The 19,917-nt window shown below is 51.9% G+C and overlaps 8 protein-coding genes across 8 annotated transcripts; 2 read left to right on the top strand and 6 right to left on the bottom strand.

Annotated features, from left to right (window-relative positions):
* Positions 1-1,342: 1,342 nt before the first annotated feature.
* J4E79_011252 (uncharacterized protein) lies at positions 1,343-2,326 on the bottom strand (the record flags this gene model as incomplete). The annotated part of the gene is made up of 2 exons (XM_049360083.1): positions 1,343-2,098; positions 2,144-2,326. 2 exons carry the CDS (start codon positions 2,324-2,326, stop codon positions 1,343-1,345), a joined length of 939 nt encoding a protein of 312 aa, XP_049205441.1.
* Positions 2,327-5,183: 2,857 nt separating this feature from the next.
* J4E79_011253 (uncharacterized protein) lies at positions 5,184-6,976 on the top strand (the record flags this gene model as incomplete). Its single annotated transcript, XM_049360084.1, has 3 exons — positions 5,184-5,279; positions 5,334-5,719; positions 5,767-6,976. 3 exons carry the CDS (start codon positions 5,184-5,186, stop codon positions 6,974-6,976), a joined length of 1,692 nt encoding a protein of 563 aa, XP_049205442.1.
* A 119-nt stretch (positions 6,977-7,095) lies between these two features.
* J4E79_011254 (uncharacterized protein) lies at positions 7,096-8,451 on the bottom strand (the record flags this gene model as incomplete). The annotated part of the gene is made up of 1 exon (XM_049360085.1): positions 7,096-8,451. The coding sequence occupies one exon, from the start codon at positions 8,449-8,451 to the stop codon at positions 7,096-7,098; it is 1,356 nt and encodes a 451-aa protein (XP_049205443.1).
* A 922-nt stretch (positions 8,452-9,373) lies between these two features.
* J4E79_011255 (uncharacterized protein) lies at positions 9,374-10,596 on the bottom strand (the record flags this gene model as incomplete). Its single annotated transcript, XM_049360086.1, has 2 exons — positions 9,374-10,184; positions 10,235-10,596. The coding sequence occupies 2 exons, from the start codon at positions 10,594-10,596 to the stop codon at positions 9,374-9,376; spliced, it is 1,173 nt and encodes a 390-aa protein (XP_049205444.1).
* Positions 10,597-11,330: 734 nt separating this feature from the next.
* J4E79_011256 (uncharacterized protein) lies at positions 11,331-12,719 on the bottom strand (the record flags this gene model as incomplete). The annotated part of the gene is made up of 3 exons (XM_049360087.1): positions 11,331-12,183; positions 12,234-12,309; positions 12,710-12,719. The coding sequence occupies 3 exons, from the start codon at positions 12,717-12,719 to the stop codon at positions 11,331-11,333; spliced, it is 939 nt and encodes a 312-aa protein (XP_049205445.1).
* A 161-nt stretch (positions 12,720-12,880) lies between these two features.
* Positions 12,881-14,281, bottom strand: J4E79_011257 (uncharacterized protein; the record flags this gene model as incomplete). Its single annotated transcript, XM_049360088.1, has 1 exon — positions 12,881-14,281. One exon carries the CDS (start codon positions 14,279-14,281, stop codon positions 12,881-12,883), a length of 1,401 nt encoding a protein of 466 aa, XP_049205446.1.
* A 721-nt stretch (positions 14,282-15,002) lies between these two features.
* Positions 15,003-15,593, bottom strand: TIM17 (translocase of the inner membrane; the record flags this gene model as incomplete). The annotated part of the gene is made up of 3 exons (XM_049360089.1): positions 15,003-15,389; positions 15,437-15,472; positions 15,525-15,593. 3 exons carry the CDS (start codon positions 15,591-15,593, stop codon positions 15,003-15,005), a joined length of 492 nt encoding a protein of 163 aa, XP_049205447.1.
* Positions 15,594-16,729: 1,136 nt separating this feature from the next.
* J4E79_011259 (uncharacterized protein) lies at positions 16,730-19,725 on the top strand (the record flags this gene model as incomplete). The annotated part of the gene is made up of 5 exons (XM_049360090.1): positions 16,730-16,949; positions 17,001-17,147; positions 17,201-17,845; positions 17,894-19,408; positions 19,463-19,725. The coding sequence occupies 5 exons, from the start codon at positions 16,730-16,732 to the stop codon at positions 19,723-19,725; spliced, it is 2,790 nt and encodes a 929-aa protein (XP_049205448.1).
* Between the last annotated feature and the right edge of the window lie 192 nt (positions 19,726-19,917).

Raw genomic sequence — 19,917 nt, forward strand, 5'->3', positions numbered from 1 at the left:
CTGCTAGGCTGGCCCATTGCAGCCGAGAAATATCTCGCATCGAAGTGTGACGTCGTGCCATCCACAGCGTCTCCCAAACAACCTTCTCTTGACCTTAGTAGGCATACCATGCATATACGCCAACGGGCGCGGCAGTCAGGTCGGTAGAGCAGCGTCGCCATCGGTCCTGCCTGGTGGGCTCTCCATGTCGCCGACCGTACATTGAGAAGAAAGGCAAAATCGCAATGCGCCTCGGAAGAGCTGGCGGACGAGGTTCAAATACAACATGCGTGATTGACGTCACTGGGCAGACTGAACTCCAGGATTGCTTTGAGGTGCCACGATGGCAAATCCGGAGCCTAGACCACATCGCGTTGCAAAAAATGTCCGACGGATGCTACTGGCTACATGCATCGGCAAGTTGGGTGGAATCGACATGCGTTGGTTGTCGTGGTATTGCACGAAGATCGCAACACCATCAACGGGAACGGGTACCTGTAGCACTGCGACATTCGTGCGTCCTCTTTTGCTTGCTATGTAAGGTCCGGAGTTTCAGGCCGAACCGCCTCATTTTTTCGAGTCCGCAGTCAGCACTCGGAATATAGAACGACTGATATGGTATGTGCACGGCTTTGCTAACTATATGTCGACAAACTTTACCTCTTTCAACTGCCGTTGCATTGGAGAATCATATCTGATGAGAGCAAAATCCGAAAACTTCAACACGTGATTCTCGTAACGAGTTGCCCCAGCCACGGCTTCAAAAACGGAAAAGTGTGAGAATGCGAGCCACGATCTGTACTGCCAGTCTTGCCGATTCGCCAACGGAGTGCACATGCCGAAACACCTTCACGAAAAGGGTACGAGCCAGACCTCCTAGGGCCATGGAATTCGCAAATCGCATACCCACACCAAGATAGCCTCATCTTGGATCCACCTCGGTTCGCCCTCCGCCGAAATCTCGGCCTCCGGCGCCGCCCGCCAATCTGTCGCCAGCGACAGCTGCATATGAAGTCTAGGTACTATTTAGCTGTGCCTCAACATCAACTAGGGAGCATGCTTCCTGGTCAGGATGGGCAGGGTCCATCTGCGGGGTCTAGGCAGTGAACTTCGTAACGAACTTCGTACGCGAGAATAAGTGTTCAAAAATGTGGATACACGACGAGGTGATATGTAAGATGAATTGCGATACTAGCAACGGGCGAGTACGCCTCAGAAGCTCCTGGACTCCTTGCTCGACATATAAAATCCCCCGGTATATCCGTCACTCTATGTCTCCGTGTCTAAGGTCCTCAACTGACAAAAGAAAGCGCTATGCCATGGCACATTGAAGGCAAACCCGTAATCCAGACACTCAGGGTTTCTAAACCCGACCCAATACCATATCGTTATCTGATGATGTGGTGTCCATACTCTTGCCCCGACTCGCCCTGTTCTTGCCAATCGTGTTACCAAGCGCTGGGAAGCAGTACCCAGGATGGAATACGGTAAGCACCAACACACTCATGACGATCATGGCACCTTCCAAGATGATAAAGTCCGTCTCATCGCGCATGAGCTCGCTGCCCCAGCCATCGGTGAGTTCCGGAATACGGTAGATGCATCGAATGTAGATACCCAAGAAGCCGACTATGATGGCGAAGATGAAGCATCGGAACGATGTCTTGCGGAAGAGCGTCATTGCTCCAGAAGAGAGTTGATCGCGGCGGTGGTAGGTGCGGATGGTGTACTCGACGAGAAGGGCGCCGAAGATGGACAGAACAACGACCTGGAGGACGACACCGGCCACCATGAGATTTGTTCCGAGATCCTGCAAATCCGAGCCGCTATCTGCTGTAGCAGCAATGCCACCACCGGCACCCTGGAGAACGAGCGAGAAGATGTCGCCGGTAATGAAGATGCGCGTGTACCACACTGGCGACAAGCGTGACCACGATTGTCCGAAGTTAATGACGATGTGCTTGAGCGTGACGTATATTCCAGCCGAAACGAAGGCGGGGGAGATAATCAAGCAGCAGATCTGCATCTGGAAGCCGGTCTCGTCGTAAGGGTTGTTGTACAAGAGGATGCGTCCGATGTATCCGACAAGCTCGCCCAAGCAGCCTAGACAGAGAGCAATCTATCGGGTGTTAGATGCGTCCTGCCGAGTCGAGGAATAACTTACCATGTAGGTCCACGTCTTGTATCGAATACCCAGCCCCAGGTTGATGACCAGGCAGAGGCCGAAGAACGCCGCGAAGAAAGCATTGGCTTCGATACTGGGGTAGTAGCCGTATAGTGTACCCTCTACGGGACATTCAGGGCCAACTTCGACGCACCACTGAGGGACAGCTACTTGTTCGGGCATCGTCAAGGGTTCTTGGAAGCTGGAGGGTCGTTGCGATAGGGGTGGAATACTCCGAAAGCGATCGAGATAAGTGATCTCTGGAGAAGATGGAGGTAGATGCGGTGGTTTGTGATGATGACCTGTTAAACGACGGGTGATCCCTTACCTTATAGCCAACAGTCGGAGATACAGGTGAGATGGTGTTTCGCACCATGCACCGAATCCATACATGGCGCAAGTATAGCCCCAGCCTGAGGCAGTGCGGGCTACGCGTATCTTAACGACCCGTTTGCTAGTCCTAGAATAGCCAAGGATGCGAAATCTGACAAGCACATGCAGGATGCCTTCTCTTGCAAGCCACGTTCTAAGTCATCATTGTTTCGCGGATTGCCCCAGGATAGGTTTAGTGGCATCGCTTCGGTAGCCAAGACTTCCGAAAGTGGGTATGATTGGGTGCGTCATGTACTGTGGGCTGAGCAGATGTTGGTGATGAACTTATTTCACCGGACGTGTTTGCGTATATACGCATCTTCATCCGCATCTCCACATCATCTACGTAGGTGATGTGATGGTGTGGACCAATCGAGTATCTTGGACACGGGCTCGCGCGACACGATAGCTGCGAAAGACAACACCGAGTATGCCAAGCATACAGCAAGTAATGCGCCAGTCGCTACAGCGCGAAAGACAGAGACTGCAGTAGTAGTGGTGTATATTCGACTGTTGTTCTGCCCAGCTTTGTGGACCTCAGAGGCATACCGCCAGCGCCATGCTGACGTTTTGACGCAATCTGCGGAGGAACTTTAGGCCACCGCACCGCAGAGACACGGTGAGTTGTCAAGCCTCCAAGGAGTCCGACGAATTATGAATCGATAAGGATTATTTTTTAGCGGTATCCAGTTGGTTCCTCGTGTTTTATAGGGCTTGGCACCTCATCGTTCCGGTTACTCGGTCTTCGGTCGATGGACGGTTCCTCCTCGTTTGCTCGTTCACAACCAACAAGCTTTGCACAGCCATGATACATGCGCTTGAGTAGTCGTCCTCTTACGCGCGATGAACTGTGAGCCCCATTATCTCTACCCCTTTATGCTCATTAGCATCTAGAAGGGACAAGTGTGGGAGTTCATGCTGGGGCAGCGCCGTGCTTGCCGTCACCATCAGTAACCACGAGAGAAGTAGAAGGTAGTTCAGAAACCATGGCGCACGCGATACTGAAATTGAACAGCCAGCTCTGGACAATGTATCGGACGAATCGTGATGCGCTCGATGAGGGTGTTGCGATGGACCGTGGACGCGGCCTCAGCGATGGAACACGAGAAGCCGCCCGGCGCTTCGGCATCCGCATCTCCGACAATCTGGAGCGGCCGTGCGTACATAGGTCTCGCATCCCAGCTCTTTTTTGCAGCGCTCGCTCACCGTCGCGCGACACCGAAAGATCGCGATTGACACTTACGCGCACGAATGGATCGAAGGTCCCAGCATCTCAACAAAGAAGCCACGGAAAAGTGCCGGTCCTGATTCAGCGTCGATGCTGCGCGAACAGCGTCCTCCGGCGAGTCGAAGTCAACGTGCTGCCTGCATCATCAATTCCATCCGCACAAGGTCAAGCTATTTGGAGACGACTTCGGGATGGGCGGTTCATCGCGCGATCACGTCACATGTCACGATGCTTCCCTCCGCTGCATGCGAGTAACAGTCGCATCAATGGAAGGTAAAAGGTGAAAGGGATGCGACCCCTGAAGGGGATTACTGTTTAACAACTACCCTCCAATTAATAAATTGCAGGCGCAAGATTGGCATACGCTAGAGAATGCGCAAGATGAATCTGCATGCCTGGCTTTCCACCTACTGTTGTTTTCAAGGCTCTAACGGCAGTACATGGAGTGCAGCAATTGCTGGCAGGATTGCACAGCTTTAGTTCCGGATATAAGACGTCTGGTACCACGACCACGGGATGAGCGGCACAAGCTGGACGTCGCAGCATGCACTCTTTACAATGGCACCTGGTGCCTGTCAGAATCTCCAATGTCAACACCGAGCAGCCCGAGCATTCGTCAGTCTCGATCACACTTACGCACATAATAGCAGACTGTGAAAAGGATATTGTCTTGCTAGAGCGAACAAGAGCACACGTCGCATACTAAACACTGCAATTTTACCTTCGCGTGGCGTCTGCATGGGACATGCTGTACCACATCGGCTCTCCCACACATGTCCGACTGTCGGTACATGGTATACCAAAGTTTCCGAAAGATCACCATCGTTTTTTGCCTCAACCGCACCACGCTAACCTGTTCCTAGTCTAGGCAAGCCATCATAGAAGCATTGAGATGCACGCCACTTGTGTCTTCCATTCTTTTCCAGCCCAGCACGCGAGACAGCGTTTCGGACGGGGTTCCAATTGGCATCTGTCGCTCCTTGCATGTGCATGTGGGTATTCTTGATCGTGCGAACACCCCATGTGAGCCAATAGCTGGCCTCGGTATCGTCAAGCTTTATACCTCCACAGTGATCAAAACGATCAAACCATTCCCGCGTTGCAGCCCGCTACTCGCGTGGACATGGTCGGACCCTTGTTGCATCTGTGCAACATGGTTCTTTTGCGCGTATCGGGTGCTGGCACGCAGACGCATTCTACCCCTTCTGGAAGGGCGGTCTGTTCAAAGCCGTTGATCTTGGCCCATCGTGCAAGGGTTGAGAGCTTCGAAATATTGAATACGCGTTCATATCTGATCGGAGCGATTAGAGCATAGTCGAACGGGCCAACAACGTCAGTCATTTCCATGAAAAGCATACATTCATACTTAAACTCTCGAGAGCGCTGCTTCTTCAGCCAGATATTCACTCTTTATATTTCATTCGTTACTTGTTGAGCAACATGTTGGGTCTATCTCAGGCACTCTTGTTGGCGGTGTACGCTGGAGTAGCTTGTGCAAAGACTGTCACTTATGACTTCGAGGTTGGCTACGTGACTGTGAGTACTCTAATCTACCTGTTGACACCAAATGACAACACTAACTCACTGTAGGCTGCGCCTGATGGCTTCGAGAGACAGGTTATTGGCATCAATGGAGAGTGGCCAATTCCTACCATAGAATGCGATGAAGGTGATACCGTTCAGGTGACGGTTCACAACAGCCTTCCGGATCAAACCACCGCACTCCATTTCCACGGCATATGGCAAAAGGGAACACAAAACTACGACGGTCCCAGTGGAGTTACTCAGTGCCCTATTCAACCTGGATCGTCGTTCACCTACACCTTTATCGCGAACCCTGCTGGCACGCATTGGTACCATGCGCACGAGAAAGGTCAATATCCCGATGGTCTGCGTGGCAAGATGATTGTGCACGACAGAGCTTGGGAGGCGAGCTTGAACATCGATAAACAGGTGTACCTTTCCATGTCGGACTGGTAAGTAAACTCAGCCTTTTTCACGCGCGCGAACTCACAGTAATCAGGTACCACCGCCCCATGCCCGAGATGATCGAGGCTTATATGAGCCCCGACAACACAAACGCCAACTTCGACTCGCCCGACTCTTTCCTCTTCAACGATGCCGCCAAGCCTTTTGACCTCAAGATCGCTAAGAACAAGAGGTACCTTCTTCGTATCGTCAACACCGCCGCTGTCGCATGCGCTCGCTTCCACATCGCAAACTACACGCTGAGCGTAGTTGAGATTGACGGTGTCCAGACGCAGCCCCAGGAGGCAGAGACGATCATCATTTGCGCCGGCCAAAGCTATGGTGTAATTGTGCAAGGAAAGAAGGACCCCAAAGGATCCTCCAACTGGATTGCGCAGATGATGACAGACATGTTGACCAACGGCGCCCCCTCAGCAGAGGAACGAACGGTAATTGGAGAAGTAGTCTACGACGACATCTTCGGCGAGATCGACGACATCATCGACAGCATCTCCGACGAAATCGACGGCATCTTCCTCGAGCCCGAGTGGACGCCCCCACCCCAAACCATCCTCAACGACTTCACCATGAAGCCGCTTGATGGCCAGAGACTTATGGGCCCCGTCGACAACCACATCGAGTTCACCACCAACCAGACCTACTTCGAGGGCGTCGGTACCCGCACTCCTCTCAACGCCCAGCCCTGGGTTCCTCCTCAAGTGCCTACCCTCTACACCGCTTTGACAACCGGCAGCATGGACCCCGCCACCTACGGCCCCGGCATCAACCCCTGGGTTATCAAGTCCGGCGAAATCGTCCAGATCGTCATGCACAACCCGCACATGTACCCCCACCCCATGCATCTCCACGGCCACGTCTTCCAAGTCGTCGCCACGGGTCTCGGAGTCTGGAACGGCGATGAGAGTTCGCTTCCCCGCGTACCCCTCAAGCGCGATGGTTTCGTTGTACCTGCTTTCGGCTACGCAGTCATTCGCTTCAAGGCTGATAACCCCGGTGTGTGGTTCTTCCATTGCCACATCGATTTCCATCTTGTTGGCGGTATGGCTGCTACGATCATCGAGTCGCCTGATCTCCTCAAGGGCTCTGTACCTGCTGCTGGTGTTGCGCTTTGCGATGCCGGTAAGAGGAAGTCGAGCGGTAACTGCGCTGGCGAGAAGGGTGAGATCTCCGCAGCGGACGCGAGCACCAAGTGCAATAACGTGTACAACACTCGCGTTCGTGGTGCACTGATCGAGCAGAACTAGTCTTTTCGCACTTTGCATCTTTTCCTCTTCTTTGTAGAACATTGAATACTGTACATGTCTTCATCTATTTTTAATTAGACTGTATCTTATCATACCACTATTTCTCTTCCTACTATACTTCAATGAGACTTTCCACAGCTACATCCGCTCTTCGCTCCGACCCTCTTCTTCCAACTCCATGTCATTGTCGGGTCGGCAACCATTTTCTGCATTACGGCGGTGTCCTTGTCGTTCCAGCCCTTGTCTAGCATGCTCATCTCTACACTCAACCGCGCATACCGCACCGCCTCCCACTTCATCCCAAAACTACTATATGTCTCCGCGGCATGTTGATACGCCGTCGCGAGACTAGCATCGAGACGCTCTTGCTGGTACAAGCTGATGAGAAGCTCTGCCGTTGCCGGAGTGGCAGCAGAAGATTCCGTCCAGTCACTGAGAACGTCCTGCTGAATAGTCGCAATATGTTCGAGCCTCGAATCCGATTCCGCCACCAAAGAAGCATGGGCAGTGCATGTGGAGCAGGAACATCTGAAGCCCCAGTTCTTTTCCAAACCGCGCATGCGCCGTGCGCGCGGTAGCTCGTTGTTGATGTATGTTATTGTGATTTCCTCGCCGGGGTAGATGGGTCGGATGGCGTGGACGTAGTGCGTCAGCGTCTTTTCATCGAAGAAATACGCGGCATTTGGTCGGCAGTCGTGGTTCAGCATCGCGATCTCGGGGAAGAGCGCAGATTGCGAGATGCCGTCGATGGCGACTTCAAAGTTGTTGGTCGTGATGCGGTCGTCTATCTCATCCGCATCGGGAGTGTGACCCATGAGCTCCCAGAACAAGGATTGCGTCGACTTCGGAAGCGTGTCGATACCGCGATGCAGCAGCGCAAGGCGCTCGGATTCAGGTAGGTCGTATAGATCGGGGTCTGTGATAAGAATGGGTGTGGAAGCGAAGATCTCGTCGCCTCGCTGAAGGGTCTTGTTGGCGACCAGTCCTCTTCCTTTTCCAGGGAATTCATGCTGGTAGAATGGTGGGTTCTCGTAACGGTTGATGCGCTCGAGGGTTTCTGGGCGCTTGAATGCGTCGTGTTGCAGCATGGCGTAGGCGAAGGTACGTGCGGTGACGATGAAGATGCCTCTCCCCGATGCGAAGTCTTGTTTGCTGAAGACGCAGTAGGGCTCTGCGACTTTTTCGTTGGTGAAACATTCTGGCCAGAATGTCCAGGGGAAGTTTTCTGTTTGGGAAGCTAACGCGCGGGCGTCTTCTAAAGAGTTTGTGTGAGGCGAGGGGTCGGAGGTATTGGACTGGAATGCTACTGATGCTGGTGAGTTGCCATATGCCAAAGGTAGGCATTTGCCGTTGTCAAGTAGGTGATTTGATGGGCATGCGTCTTGTATGAGAGGTTGTTGCGCAACAAAGCCGACTTTCTCGTTCGATAGTGCGAGCGCGCTTCCCAGCAAGCTCAGGCTAATAGCTGACTTCATGATGATAGGCTGTGCTTTGTAAGTGGATTCGGTATTCCGGGAATGTGAAGATACAGGAGCAAAAGAACAGTATGGGTTACAGTTTCGTTTTTGTATAAGAATGTCTTGAACTTTTGAGTAGAAACTTGAAACGCATCCTGATCGTGAAGCCGGAGATGAAACGATTGCGCAAAACAAGCCGCACCCAGACGCGTCGGAACCACCGTCTGGAGTTGCTACATGGATACTGTAACATACTGGGTATGAGGCTTCAGCCTTTGTTTAAACATAGCTACGCGTTGGAGATAGAATGTTAGCTTGGCTGGCGTGTACTCCCTAAGTAGTTATGGGTGTCGCGAAGCTCAAGCGACGCAGCCGGAGTGGTCTTCGTAGGAGTCGTGCTGCCCCCATGTTGGGAGTCACTAGAGTGCGCAAGATACATTTCTGTAACATTGCTTGCTTGCAACAGATGTTGCTAGGATGTCCGATTACGAGTGCGCGGGGAACGGCGGGAGGATGCACGTGAGTGAAGATGTGACGCGTTTCGAGAGTGAAACCCTGGCGCTATCGTGCCTCGGCAAAACTTACCCGCTAGCACTCTCCAGAGCTAGCGCAAGCCCCGCCACTTGAACCTTTGTCGGGAAGCATCCACGCCCACGGAGGTTCATCACTCTAATTGCAAAACGCGTCATCTTGTGCCATTAGGCTGCTAACAGCATACATTTTGAGCGGAATTCCTAGGCCTAACGCGACGAAGTTCAGCGAGCCCCTCACCATACTCACAACAGCAAAACCTTTCGGCTCTGCGGGTACCTGAAGCTGCAAGGCCCCGAGAACTCAGCCATCTATAGGAGATGATCGATTGGTATAGACGCAGGATCGTTGCATCAATGAAGTATTCCCGAAAAGCAACTTTAGAACTGGTCTAGACTTCCCTAATCCATCAAGGATCCCACTCAAGAAAAGCCGCTTGGATTATCGTTGTCACTCTTTCCAAGGTGAGGTCCTCTGGTCCAAACACGACTGTCCGGTTCCACATTGGTGCTACTATGACCTTATATCCCGCACGTCTCAGGCATGCCAATGGCCAAAACAACCACTCTACTTTCTGCGCGTAATCTTCCGCGTCGGTGCGAATCACGTCTAAGGATCTGGATTCGTTGTTGTGTCCTTCCAGAGTGATCGTAATGGTCGAACGTTCTTTGAGCTGGAATAGGGACCCAAGCCTTTGCAAGTCGAGGATCTCTTCGGCAGTGTCTCGGGCGTATAGAACAGGTATGTAGATTTCGACGTTTAGGACCAAGTCAAGTGGCTTACCCACTAGAGCAGCACTCCATTCGAGCTGAGAGAGGCAAGAATCGATGGTGCTGGCATCTTCGGTAGAGAACCTCGTCGCTTCGTACCATGCTTTAGCTAGCTCTTGTTTGATTTGAGTATCCGCAGCGAAAAGTCTGAAATTTACCCCAAGGTCTCGGCGGAAGGGAGCAAGATTACCGACCTTATATTTCCGCGCCGCTAGATTCTCATACACGTCTTCGAAGAGGTATTCATACACCATATCGCGAAGCTCTCGAGGCCAGAAATCTTGCATGTGCTGGAGGATTGAACGACGATAGGCGTATCGTATCCGATCGCACTTAGCTTCATGGAAAGCGTCGATATCCGCTTTTGTGGCATGTCCTGTTGGACTGTGGTAGGCTGATGAATGAAGAGCAGTCCAAATCTTCTGAGAGCCTCTCAGTTCTGTCGTCGCGCTACGAAACGTTAACAACCATAACATCCATGGTGACACCCTGATACGCACTCATTGAGGTATGCGCAACAAGTAGGCCAAGCAGCTTCAGCGGCTTCTCCGTCTAGAATTGCACCATCTTCCTCGCCTTGGAGCTCACCGGACTCTTCTAGAAGCCCGTCGTGCTCATCTCTTAGAAGCGCAGCGTATTGGTCCTTCGAAAGCCCGCATTTCTCTTGTGGAAGCCTATCGTCTTCATCTTCTGAGTCTCCATCTTCCGAGTTCTCATCCTCTTCATCGTCTGAGGCCTCATCATCTTCATCTTCCGAGACCTCGTCTTCTTCGTCGACTGACATCTCATTGTCCTCCTCATCCGAAGGCACATGATTATCTTCTAGAAACTCATTATACTCAGCGTCTGAGACATCAGACATCTCCGTATCTGAAAAATCCGAAGAATGCGAGAACCCTACGTTGGCTCTTTTCGTTCGTTAGCCATCAAGATCTAAAAGGCTTTTACAGTAACTTACTGGTGGGTTATATTACCCGCGGTAACATAGTGATTTGTAGCAATTTCTTGCATCTTTCGGCCCTAGACTTGTTAGCAGGACTCAAGTTGATGCACGAGTGCAGCTGTAGAAAGTGCGGAAAATGAGAGTTTAAGTAGTGAACCCCGGTATCCGGTATCGCTCGGAGAGCCGCATCAGGGGTCTGGTTTTGCCGTTTTCTTACTCATTCATCCACTCCTTATCGTTCATTTTAGTGGTGGTAGAAAACAGGGCGCGCCATAAAACAGCAGCGGTAGAGCAATCACGGCTGAAGGATACCATGGGTTTGATGCGCCCGGGTTCTTGCGGACGTACGCCCCATCTACCCGCTTTCTCTACTTAGGTACTGCTATCGCTTCCGGAACAGCGTTATGGATGGCCATGGATGTAGTGTCATGATTTGAGAGCCAACAAGGATGTAAAGAAATCATTGTAACTGCCCGGTACGTAGTTTCAAGCTGAGCACGCGATGTTTTCTGGGATGGTACGGACGGATAAGAGCTCCACTCTATCCAAAGAAAAAGCCAGATAACTGTGACAATCCAATATCGAAGCTAGAAGTCTACATCGCCTGTACGTAAGCCTGAACTACTCTTTCAAACTCATATAGACCGCAGAAATCACTCATTCTCCCTCAACCATGCCTCCACCCGACGGTTCCCTCGTTCTACCACAATCTTACGGCAACACCACGGTTGAATTATCATCTTGTATCCCATACTTCTCATACGCAGCGACACTGGGAATAGAGACGCTGCGCGATTCTCGATCTCCCGCAGAAAAGGCAATCTAGGGGGCCAATCCACGATAATCGTGATGGTTGTGCCCGGGTTGAGACATTTGAGAGAGTCCAGATCTTTGCAGATGGCCTCGCGCATTAATGGGGCTTCTAGGGGTTTTGCCTTCAATTCGACTCGTCTGATGAGTTGCACTGGATCAATGCCAGCGCTCCATGGGTACTTTTCCAAGAAGGGGCGAATGAGTGCGGCATCCGTGACGATGAAGTTTGACGTCCGGAACCATGCTTCAATAAGCTCATTTCTTATCGCAGAGTCGTGTATATATCCTGGCTTAAGCAGATAGCTATAAGGATAATGCCTTCCGATGTCTGCCTTCACACAGGGTGGCGTGTCGTCGGAGTTATTGGCGTCGGAGTTCTCGGCTTCGGCATCATCCGCTTTCAACAAGACATATGTGCCCTGAAAGATGTTTTCGAAAACCATCTCACGAAGCTCCTTTGGTAAACGATCCCGTATACTCTGGAAGAACGCACGGCAATGCGGGCCTTCTTGGATCATAATGCGTTCGTCGACTTCGGCTGGAAGTCGGGCGAGGATGTTCGAGAGGCTGCGGTCCGCTGCCTCGAAGGTTTCGCATTCTGACGCCGTGGCAAATTTGAATTTGCCTTTTAGCCTTGGTACATAAGCTAGAAATTCTTCACGCCCGCGGTAGTCTTCTAGCCATGCGCTTGCGCTGAGTTGTGTTAGCATGTGTCTTGACGATAAGGAAATTGTGTCACACACTCTCTGAGATAGTCGTGGTACTCTTCCTCTTGAGGGTCATCGTAGCTATCAGAAGGATTGGTCTTGTAGAATGGATCTGGGTCGCGTCTCGAGTCTTCTCAGCTGCCATATCTGAAGCAGAGTCATAGTTACTCACTGGTGTGCCATACTGTTTAGCGCAATATCGTCGCGAAGCTGTGTTGCAGGTTGAAAGGTGGAAGCAAAGGACGCCTGTTGATCAAAGAAAGTCTGAAGGTAGATAGCTACGCGAATTTTATCTGTATTCTCTTTGGTCTGGTAACGTTGTGATTGCGGAGCCTATGAGTGGCTTACCGTCGTTAGACCTCATTACAGTACCAGTAGATGGAATGGTTAGCAACCAAGGTGTTCTCCACGCTACCTTATCAGTGACTAATGTGCCTCGCATCTATGGCTTGTCATCGTTAAAGGTCATTACGGTACCAGTGGATGAAGTGGATAGCAACCAATGTATGTACCAGGGCCCATGGTAGCGACGGTAAACTCGGATTGCGCACTCGCGCCGGTCGCAGTCAGAAGAGCAGGCGCGTATACTCCAAAGCGCTAGACAGTGGCCTCCCCATCTGATGTGACAATAGAATACTATCCCAGAGTATCCATCCGTGTCATGTGCCCCTCGCATCTATGCCCTACTTCCCCCTGCGCGTCCTCAACACCCTCCCCCCTCTGCTCGTATCGCTCTCCACAGCACCACCATCCCCACTCTTTGCTTCTCGTCTAGCCCGCCCCTTGTTCCGCACCCTCTCTTCTTTTCTCGAAACCCTGCCGCGTCTACCAGCGTTCTCCTCAGGATCCCCACTCTGCTCTTCCTCACCTTCCGTTTCGCGCTTGGCCAGCGCCTCATTCTGGACCCGCTCTTCTATCCTCAAGATCTTGATTCGCCATATGCGCTGCTCCATGCTCAACTTCAGTTCTTCTAATTCACGCTTCTCCGTTGCTGTCGCATTCGTCGGAAGTTCGGGCAGAGAGGCGAGTAGGTTCATGGCTTCGATTTCGGCTTCTTCTGTCGCATCTATCGGTTCGTGCGTTTCACTATCCGGTGCCGGATTTTCCGCGTTGTTCAAAGCCAGGTCTTCGTCATCGTGTGCGTCGGGTATGGTCGCACCCTCTCCTTCGTCTTCTGCAGCAGAAATACCGGGCGGTTGCGTCGGGGCCGGAACATCAAGGGTAATGTTATCGTTATCCAGCTGCCAGTGCGGTTCCCTAATTCTTTGCTGCTCCAGCCTCGAAAGCCGCTTCTTCCTCTTCCTGCTCTTCTCCCTCGCCTCATTGCCTTCAAGATCTGAGAGGAAACCAGTGTCATCAGGCACCCGGGGGTCGGGGTCTTGATGCACTAAGGTTGGGAGTTCGACTGCCAGAGGATCTGGCATTGCATCTTCATTTGCTTTCCGTCTCTTGCCTCTTGGTGGTGGTTTGGGTCGCGTTGGCTTCTTCACAGCGGATGCATCGGGGTTCAGGTTGACTTTGACAGGTCGCACGCCGGAGAGGTACTGGTATTTTCCACCCGCGAGGGGCTCGGACGAGCCTTCTTCCTCCTCTTCCTCGTCGTCGTCGTCGTTGTTGACAGGTGTTTTCGGCACCTGTATACGGGTATTCCGGGTTGTGCGGCCACCTTTCTTTTCCTTCGCGTCTGACTCCGGGCTGGCTAGCCCAGCTCCCATCTCCTCGGCATCTCTTTCATATTGTTTCAAGACGGCTTTCAGATCTACAGCTTTGGCCCGGCTCGATCTGCCAGCCGCCGACTTGTTCTTCTGTTGACGCATCTTTACAACTTCCTTCAGTCTCCTTGTGAAGTCTGGGAGAGTAGCGCCAGGTAGTGATGAGATCTCGCTTAAAAGCATAATGATGTCGGCACCCCATTGAGGGAAAAGGTCCTGGGGCCATAATGGACGTGGAATGCAGTCTTTGGCGAATTCGAGGTGCCAGTTGGTCATGATAGTGGTGACATGTTGTTTCAAGGACCTTGGAAAGATGCAGGTGAGCTCTGATTGGATGGCTTTGGATAGATCAAAATCTTTGGAAGGTGCCATATTCGCGTCTGGGAAGAAATGTCGTATATCGTATTGGTGTTATTGAATAGTCGAGTGCAAAACATAAGGACTATGAGATGGAGGAGATGGGATTCGTGATTCTGGCGCGTGTGGAGGCAGCATCGTGGGTTGAGGTGAAGACATCGAATGAAGCGGCAAGTGCAGTATTTCCAGGGTAAAAAAGGCGGTCAATGCTCAAGGCCGTCAGCCACGCCGACTCGAAGGAGCTAGCATCAACCTGCAGCTATAGCAGACTCCGTTCAGTGACTTCCCCACGCGTGCGTTTTAGCCTTCGAGGCATTCGCAGTGTCCCAAACGCCGCAGGATGCTGGGGAAGCTCAGAGGATTGTTTACTGAGGAGTGGGTCTGATGATGTCATCAAGTTATTTTAGGCGGGTTTTGAGTTTAGACTATTGCGGTAAGCTCGGATTCAATGGATTGGGTGCGCAATAGCTGATGGACATTGAGATGTGTCGTATCTTCTGAATTCCGCACACTCAGGCTTCCGTCTAGAGACGCCTCCAGATGTTGTACAAGTCGTGTCGCGTATATGATACAGGTATAGCACAAAGCTGAGGAGAGTGTGAACGCCGCCCGCTGCAGAAACCTGCGGTATATGCCAAACAACCCAAAAACACCGCTTGCCCAGACATGTCGCTGCCCGCCTGTGGCCTGATAACGGTTCGCTCTGAAGAGGTATAAATCGTGAATCGAAAACGTTTTACGCGGCCACAGCCATGCCGCCGCCGCCAGATGGTGCACCCACGTCGGCTGGTGGTGGTGGGGGCGCATCGAGCCTTGTGTTGTCGGCCATCATGCGGTTGAAGCCAATTGAGACACCCTCGATGACAGCCAGCAGAATAGCACATGATATCGCGCCGTTTCGCATCGACCTGTATCCTCCTCGTACTGCGAGCGAGCCACCTGTGAAGAATCCTGCGATGATGGCGTTCCACGGGTCCTCCTTCTTCCGTATTCCCTTGACTGCGCAGTCGTATGTGTTGAAAAGTCCTCCCCAGACTCCGAAGTTGCCGCCGAGAACAGGCGCGCGGGCTTTGATCGCTGTGATGGCGCCGATGCGTCGCTCGCCGTAGGGTGAGTTACGGAACTGCAGATTGTAAGCGCGGGTCTTTATGAGGTTGGAAAGATACTTACACCCTTCACACCATGCCATACTGCTCCTCCGACAGCCTAATGCGGTATTAGTATACGGGCCAGAGATGCAGCGCTGGTGGGGACATACACCCATGGCAAAGGCACCGCCAAAGTCATTGAGAATGACCCAGGGACAGGGATCGCGCGAATGATCCATTATGTATTATTAGAGAGGATGATGTGTTTTGGGCGATTCCGGGGGTGAGGCGAGGCGTGGGCGAGCTCGTGGTCGGACGGTAGCCACCGGTGACGATGTGCTTCGATGGAATTTCTTGAGGACCCTTGCTGCTTTGGCGCTAGCGGTAAATCTTCGGGACTGGCGCGACCACTTCTGCCGTCAAACCTCCTTCCATGTCTCGTCACTCACCATCAGAACCATCTATGCGGCATCAACTTTTCGCTTTTATGGAGTCAGATGCTACTTTCTCTGTCATTTGTCAGCCATAGCAGCTCTGTCGAACAATGCAGCTACGAATCGCTCCTCCGCGCAGCACCCATCGCTTGCGACTGTGCACGTCCAATGAATCTATACTGTAACATCCAGACCAATTCGTCGCGAAGTCTACTACCATCTCATATAAGAAAAAAGCTGAACAGGTCTAGAGCCTACATTAACGCCAAGTTACCTATCTTGTAGGGGTTTAAGTTGATGTAGGCTGCAGGCCTGTTTAGTTCTTTTCTTGGTTGGCGTGCTACGTCTATTGTGATAGGAGCAGCTATTCGATATCTGTGTGACGGTTCTCCTCTGTCCGCCTCCTTCTCCCGCAATGATTTTCCAGCTTGTCCATCAACTCTGACTGTCATCGATTCTATATCTTCAGCATCAATTCTCTGTACTGCGTTTACGGGGACGTGTGCATCGCTTCCGAGGTGAGAGTGTGACCTGGACATCACTCTCAGACCACGTACAAAAGAGATGATTTTCCGACAGAGTTCTCAGACCTACATGCAGGTAAAGTACAAGCATCTGTCGTCCATCCAACTCATGTCTTCTCCTCGCTGCAAGTTGAGCTCATGCGTATCATGCATTCACCGCTCACCGCTTCAGAAGTGGTATCAGACTCGCGCTCACTACGACATTCCTGCCCTCTCGTCCTGGGGATTCTACGCTCGTCCAATGGTTTCCATTTGCGTACTGCTCTTGGACCCTGCTTTGGAGTCTGTGTCACCTCGGATTTGCTGCCTAGAGTCAAGTCTTGGCGCTCGCGCTCTCGTTGTTATCAACTTTGCTACCACACACACCTACTTACCTCTTACCACTACACCACTTGACTTTCTGTACAACTTCTCAATATGGTGGGTGCTACTCGAGGCCGCACACGTAAGGAGGCTGTAAAGCGACCAGTCTCACCTAGCGACGATGGCACCATTGCGGACGCACCGCTCGAAGGTACCGCTATTGTCGACGCTCAAAGCAATCCGCACATGCCTTCGTCAGCCACTCACCCCGCGCGTGACGACGTATCGCGTCTGAGTGAGGGCCTCGAGCCGCTTCACCTGGTTGGGCAAGATGGTGAGTAAAGCGCCAGCACAACAAGATTTTATTCAGCTAACAATAATCTAGACTCAACACATCCAATCCACACACCTGCTTCTAGAGAAATCGATCCGCTTACTATCCATGTGAAGGAGGCCATTGCGACAATTGGCCGACTAGAGGCCTTAGGCTTGCAACGCTACGACATTCCCCTGCCCAAGTGCATCGTGCTAGGTAAGTCACCAAATTATAGATAATACAAAGGTTTTGTTCGCTGACATCCTTAGGCGAACAATCCACAGGAAAGTCTTCAGTGATTGAAGCCATCTCTGGTATCAAGACTCCGAGAGCCGATGACACTTGCACCCGATGCCCTCTTCTCATCAAGCTGGAGTCCTCCGATGATCCGCGCGCGGGCTGGAGCGCGAGCGTAACACTTCGACGTAATTTCGGCTACGATGGCAAGCCTGCAGGTCCAAGCCACGAACGTCGCTTTCCCGGTTGGATACAGTTACCACAGCCTAACGACGCTTTCTTCGCTGATACCGACAATCCTGAGAACCTGGAGCACATCATTCGCCGCGCACAACTGGCCACTATTAGTCCCCGCGTTGACTACCATGAATTCTTGCTTCCGAGTCTTGCCGCACTTGGAGAACATCACAAATGCAAGTTCAGTCCGAACATTGTATGCATCTCCATCACTCAGCCGGGTTCACCGTCTTTAAGTTTCTACGATCTTCCTGGTCTCATCAACCAAGCCGACATTGAAGAAGAAGCGTATCTCATCCAGTTTGTTCGTGACGTAGTTGTGGACTACGTCAAAGACGCCGAGTCTCTCATACTAGTCACCTGCTCGCTAGCGACTGATATCGCCAATTCAACCGCTGCTGGCATCGCGCGTAGTATGAAGGCTACTGACAGATGCATTGGTATGTAAAATCATCGTCTATAACTTCTTTTGCTAACGCCGCTTCCAGGCGTACTCACCAAACCCGACTGCCTGCCGAAGGGATCACGTCACGACAAACTAATGGAAGTCTTCGATCAGAAACGGTTCGCGCTAGGGCACGGTTACTTCGTTGTGAAGAACCCAGCACAGGATGAACTTAACAAAGGCCTTACACATCAAGAGGCTCGGTTGCAAGAGCATCACTTCTTCAGCGGAGAAGATCCGTGGTCTACAACCTTCAAAGATTATGCACACCGCTTCGGAACTCTCAATCTCCAGAGTTTCCTTTCGGGGAAGCTTGCCGACCAGATAACGAAGAAGCTCCCAGTCATCGAGCATGAGATCGATACTCGGCTTGCTGTAGTGGAAGCTCGTCTGCAACAGTTCCCTGAACCTCCCAACCACAACGCGTCACGAATCATCTCTGACGTCGTGCTCGACTTCTCACAGGGGGTTCGTAAAGAGCTCGAAGCCGAATTCCCATGCAAGGAATGGCGTAACAAGTGGAGGCTTCTGCAAAACGCTTTCTTCGATGCGCTAGTCAGTATGAAGCCCACAATGGCGACGGGTGGACGTCGAGACGCAAGCGTTTATGCAGACGTACTAGACTCTCAGCCAGGAAGTTCTGCGAATAAAGCTATTTCGCTAGACGACGACGATGACGAATACGATGACGGAGAGCACAGCGAAGATAGTGAGTCTGCAGCGCGCAACAATCCCGAGACACCTACCAAGAAGCGCAAGATCGACGGCACGCCGGGGCTTTCTCCAGTCAAGACACCGAAGCGAGGTCTGCCCAAACCGCCGGAAGAACAACCAATGATTACAGACTTCCGTGGCTTGAAGAAGAAGTTCGTTCTCGACGAAGTCACTGAATACTTGTCCGAACACTCCCAGTCGAAGGTACCAGGCCAGATCGAGCCACGAGTGGTCGATAACCTCATGCTCAGCACGCTTGAACACTGGGACCAGCCGCTTGCGAAGTTCTTCGATGCTTTCGAAAAGCAGATTAAGGATCAAATGAGAACACTGTTCACCCAACACTTCAAGAAATGGCAAGGCTCAACTTTCCATCAGACCGCATGGAAGATCGTTGAAGAGATGCTAGCAACCAACTTCGACCAGCAGCGCACTACCATGGCTAACGAGAGCCTCAACGACGAGAAGGAAGGGCCATACATATTTCACAACGATATCTTCGAATGTGAGAAGGAGGCCGTCTTAGAAAACTACCAACAAGCTCGCTTCAAATATCGCTTCACAAAGTACAAGAACAGCAGAGCGCAGCGCACAGGCAAGCCAATGAGTCCTGCTGAAGAAGAGAGGTTGAAGAAAGATGTCAGGGCTATGGAGGTATTTAACCATGAGCCTTACCTCGTCGAGCGAGGCGTTGTCGCTCAGGTCACTACCTACTACATGCTCGCCGTGCGCCGCTTTCACGATGCGGTATGTATGCGAATAGAATCCAAGTTCTACAAGCAGCTCCGCACTCAACTCCGCGACGAGCTTGAGAATGGTCTTGGTCTGAATGAGGGCCATGAAGGTAAGTTGCCATTATCTAGACGGGAGACTGCATATGCTAATTGCTTCGATTCAGGTTACGAAAACGCCAAGCGCCTCCTCTCGGAATCCTCTCATCGCTTCAACCAACGTATGGAGCTTGTCGGACAACGCGACTCTCTTCTCCAAGGCCAGAAGATCCTCCGCGATCTCCAGCAGAGGAGGTACGGTGGTGACAGCTCATCCTCCACGTTGGACGTCGGTTCTCGGACTCGCCAGTCTAGTACTTCTTTCGGCATCCCCACACCGGTTTCGGCAGATATGGAGGACGTGGATATGGCAGGCGCTCCGCGTCACTAGCCTGATGGCTGTACATCCGTGGCTATGGCCTTGTTCTGGATACGATACGATACGTGAAGCTTGCGCTGTTGGTGGACAAGGAACACTGTTTGCAGGAAGATTTCTTTGGTCTACGCAAGCGCGGACCAGTGGTCACGCGCAGCAGTTGCATAGCATGGGTATTGTCGTCATGAAACAGTTCTGGCGGCGTTG

This window comes from Alternaria viburni (genome assembly GCF_023758015.1).
Source record: "Alternaria viburni strain BMP 2772 chromosome Unknown scaffold_39, whole genome shotgun sequence".
Lineage (NCBI taxonomy): Eukaryota > Fungi > Ascomycota > Dothideomycetes > Pleosporales > Pleosporaceae > Alternaria > Alternaria viburni.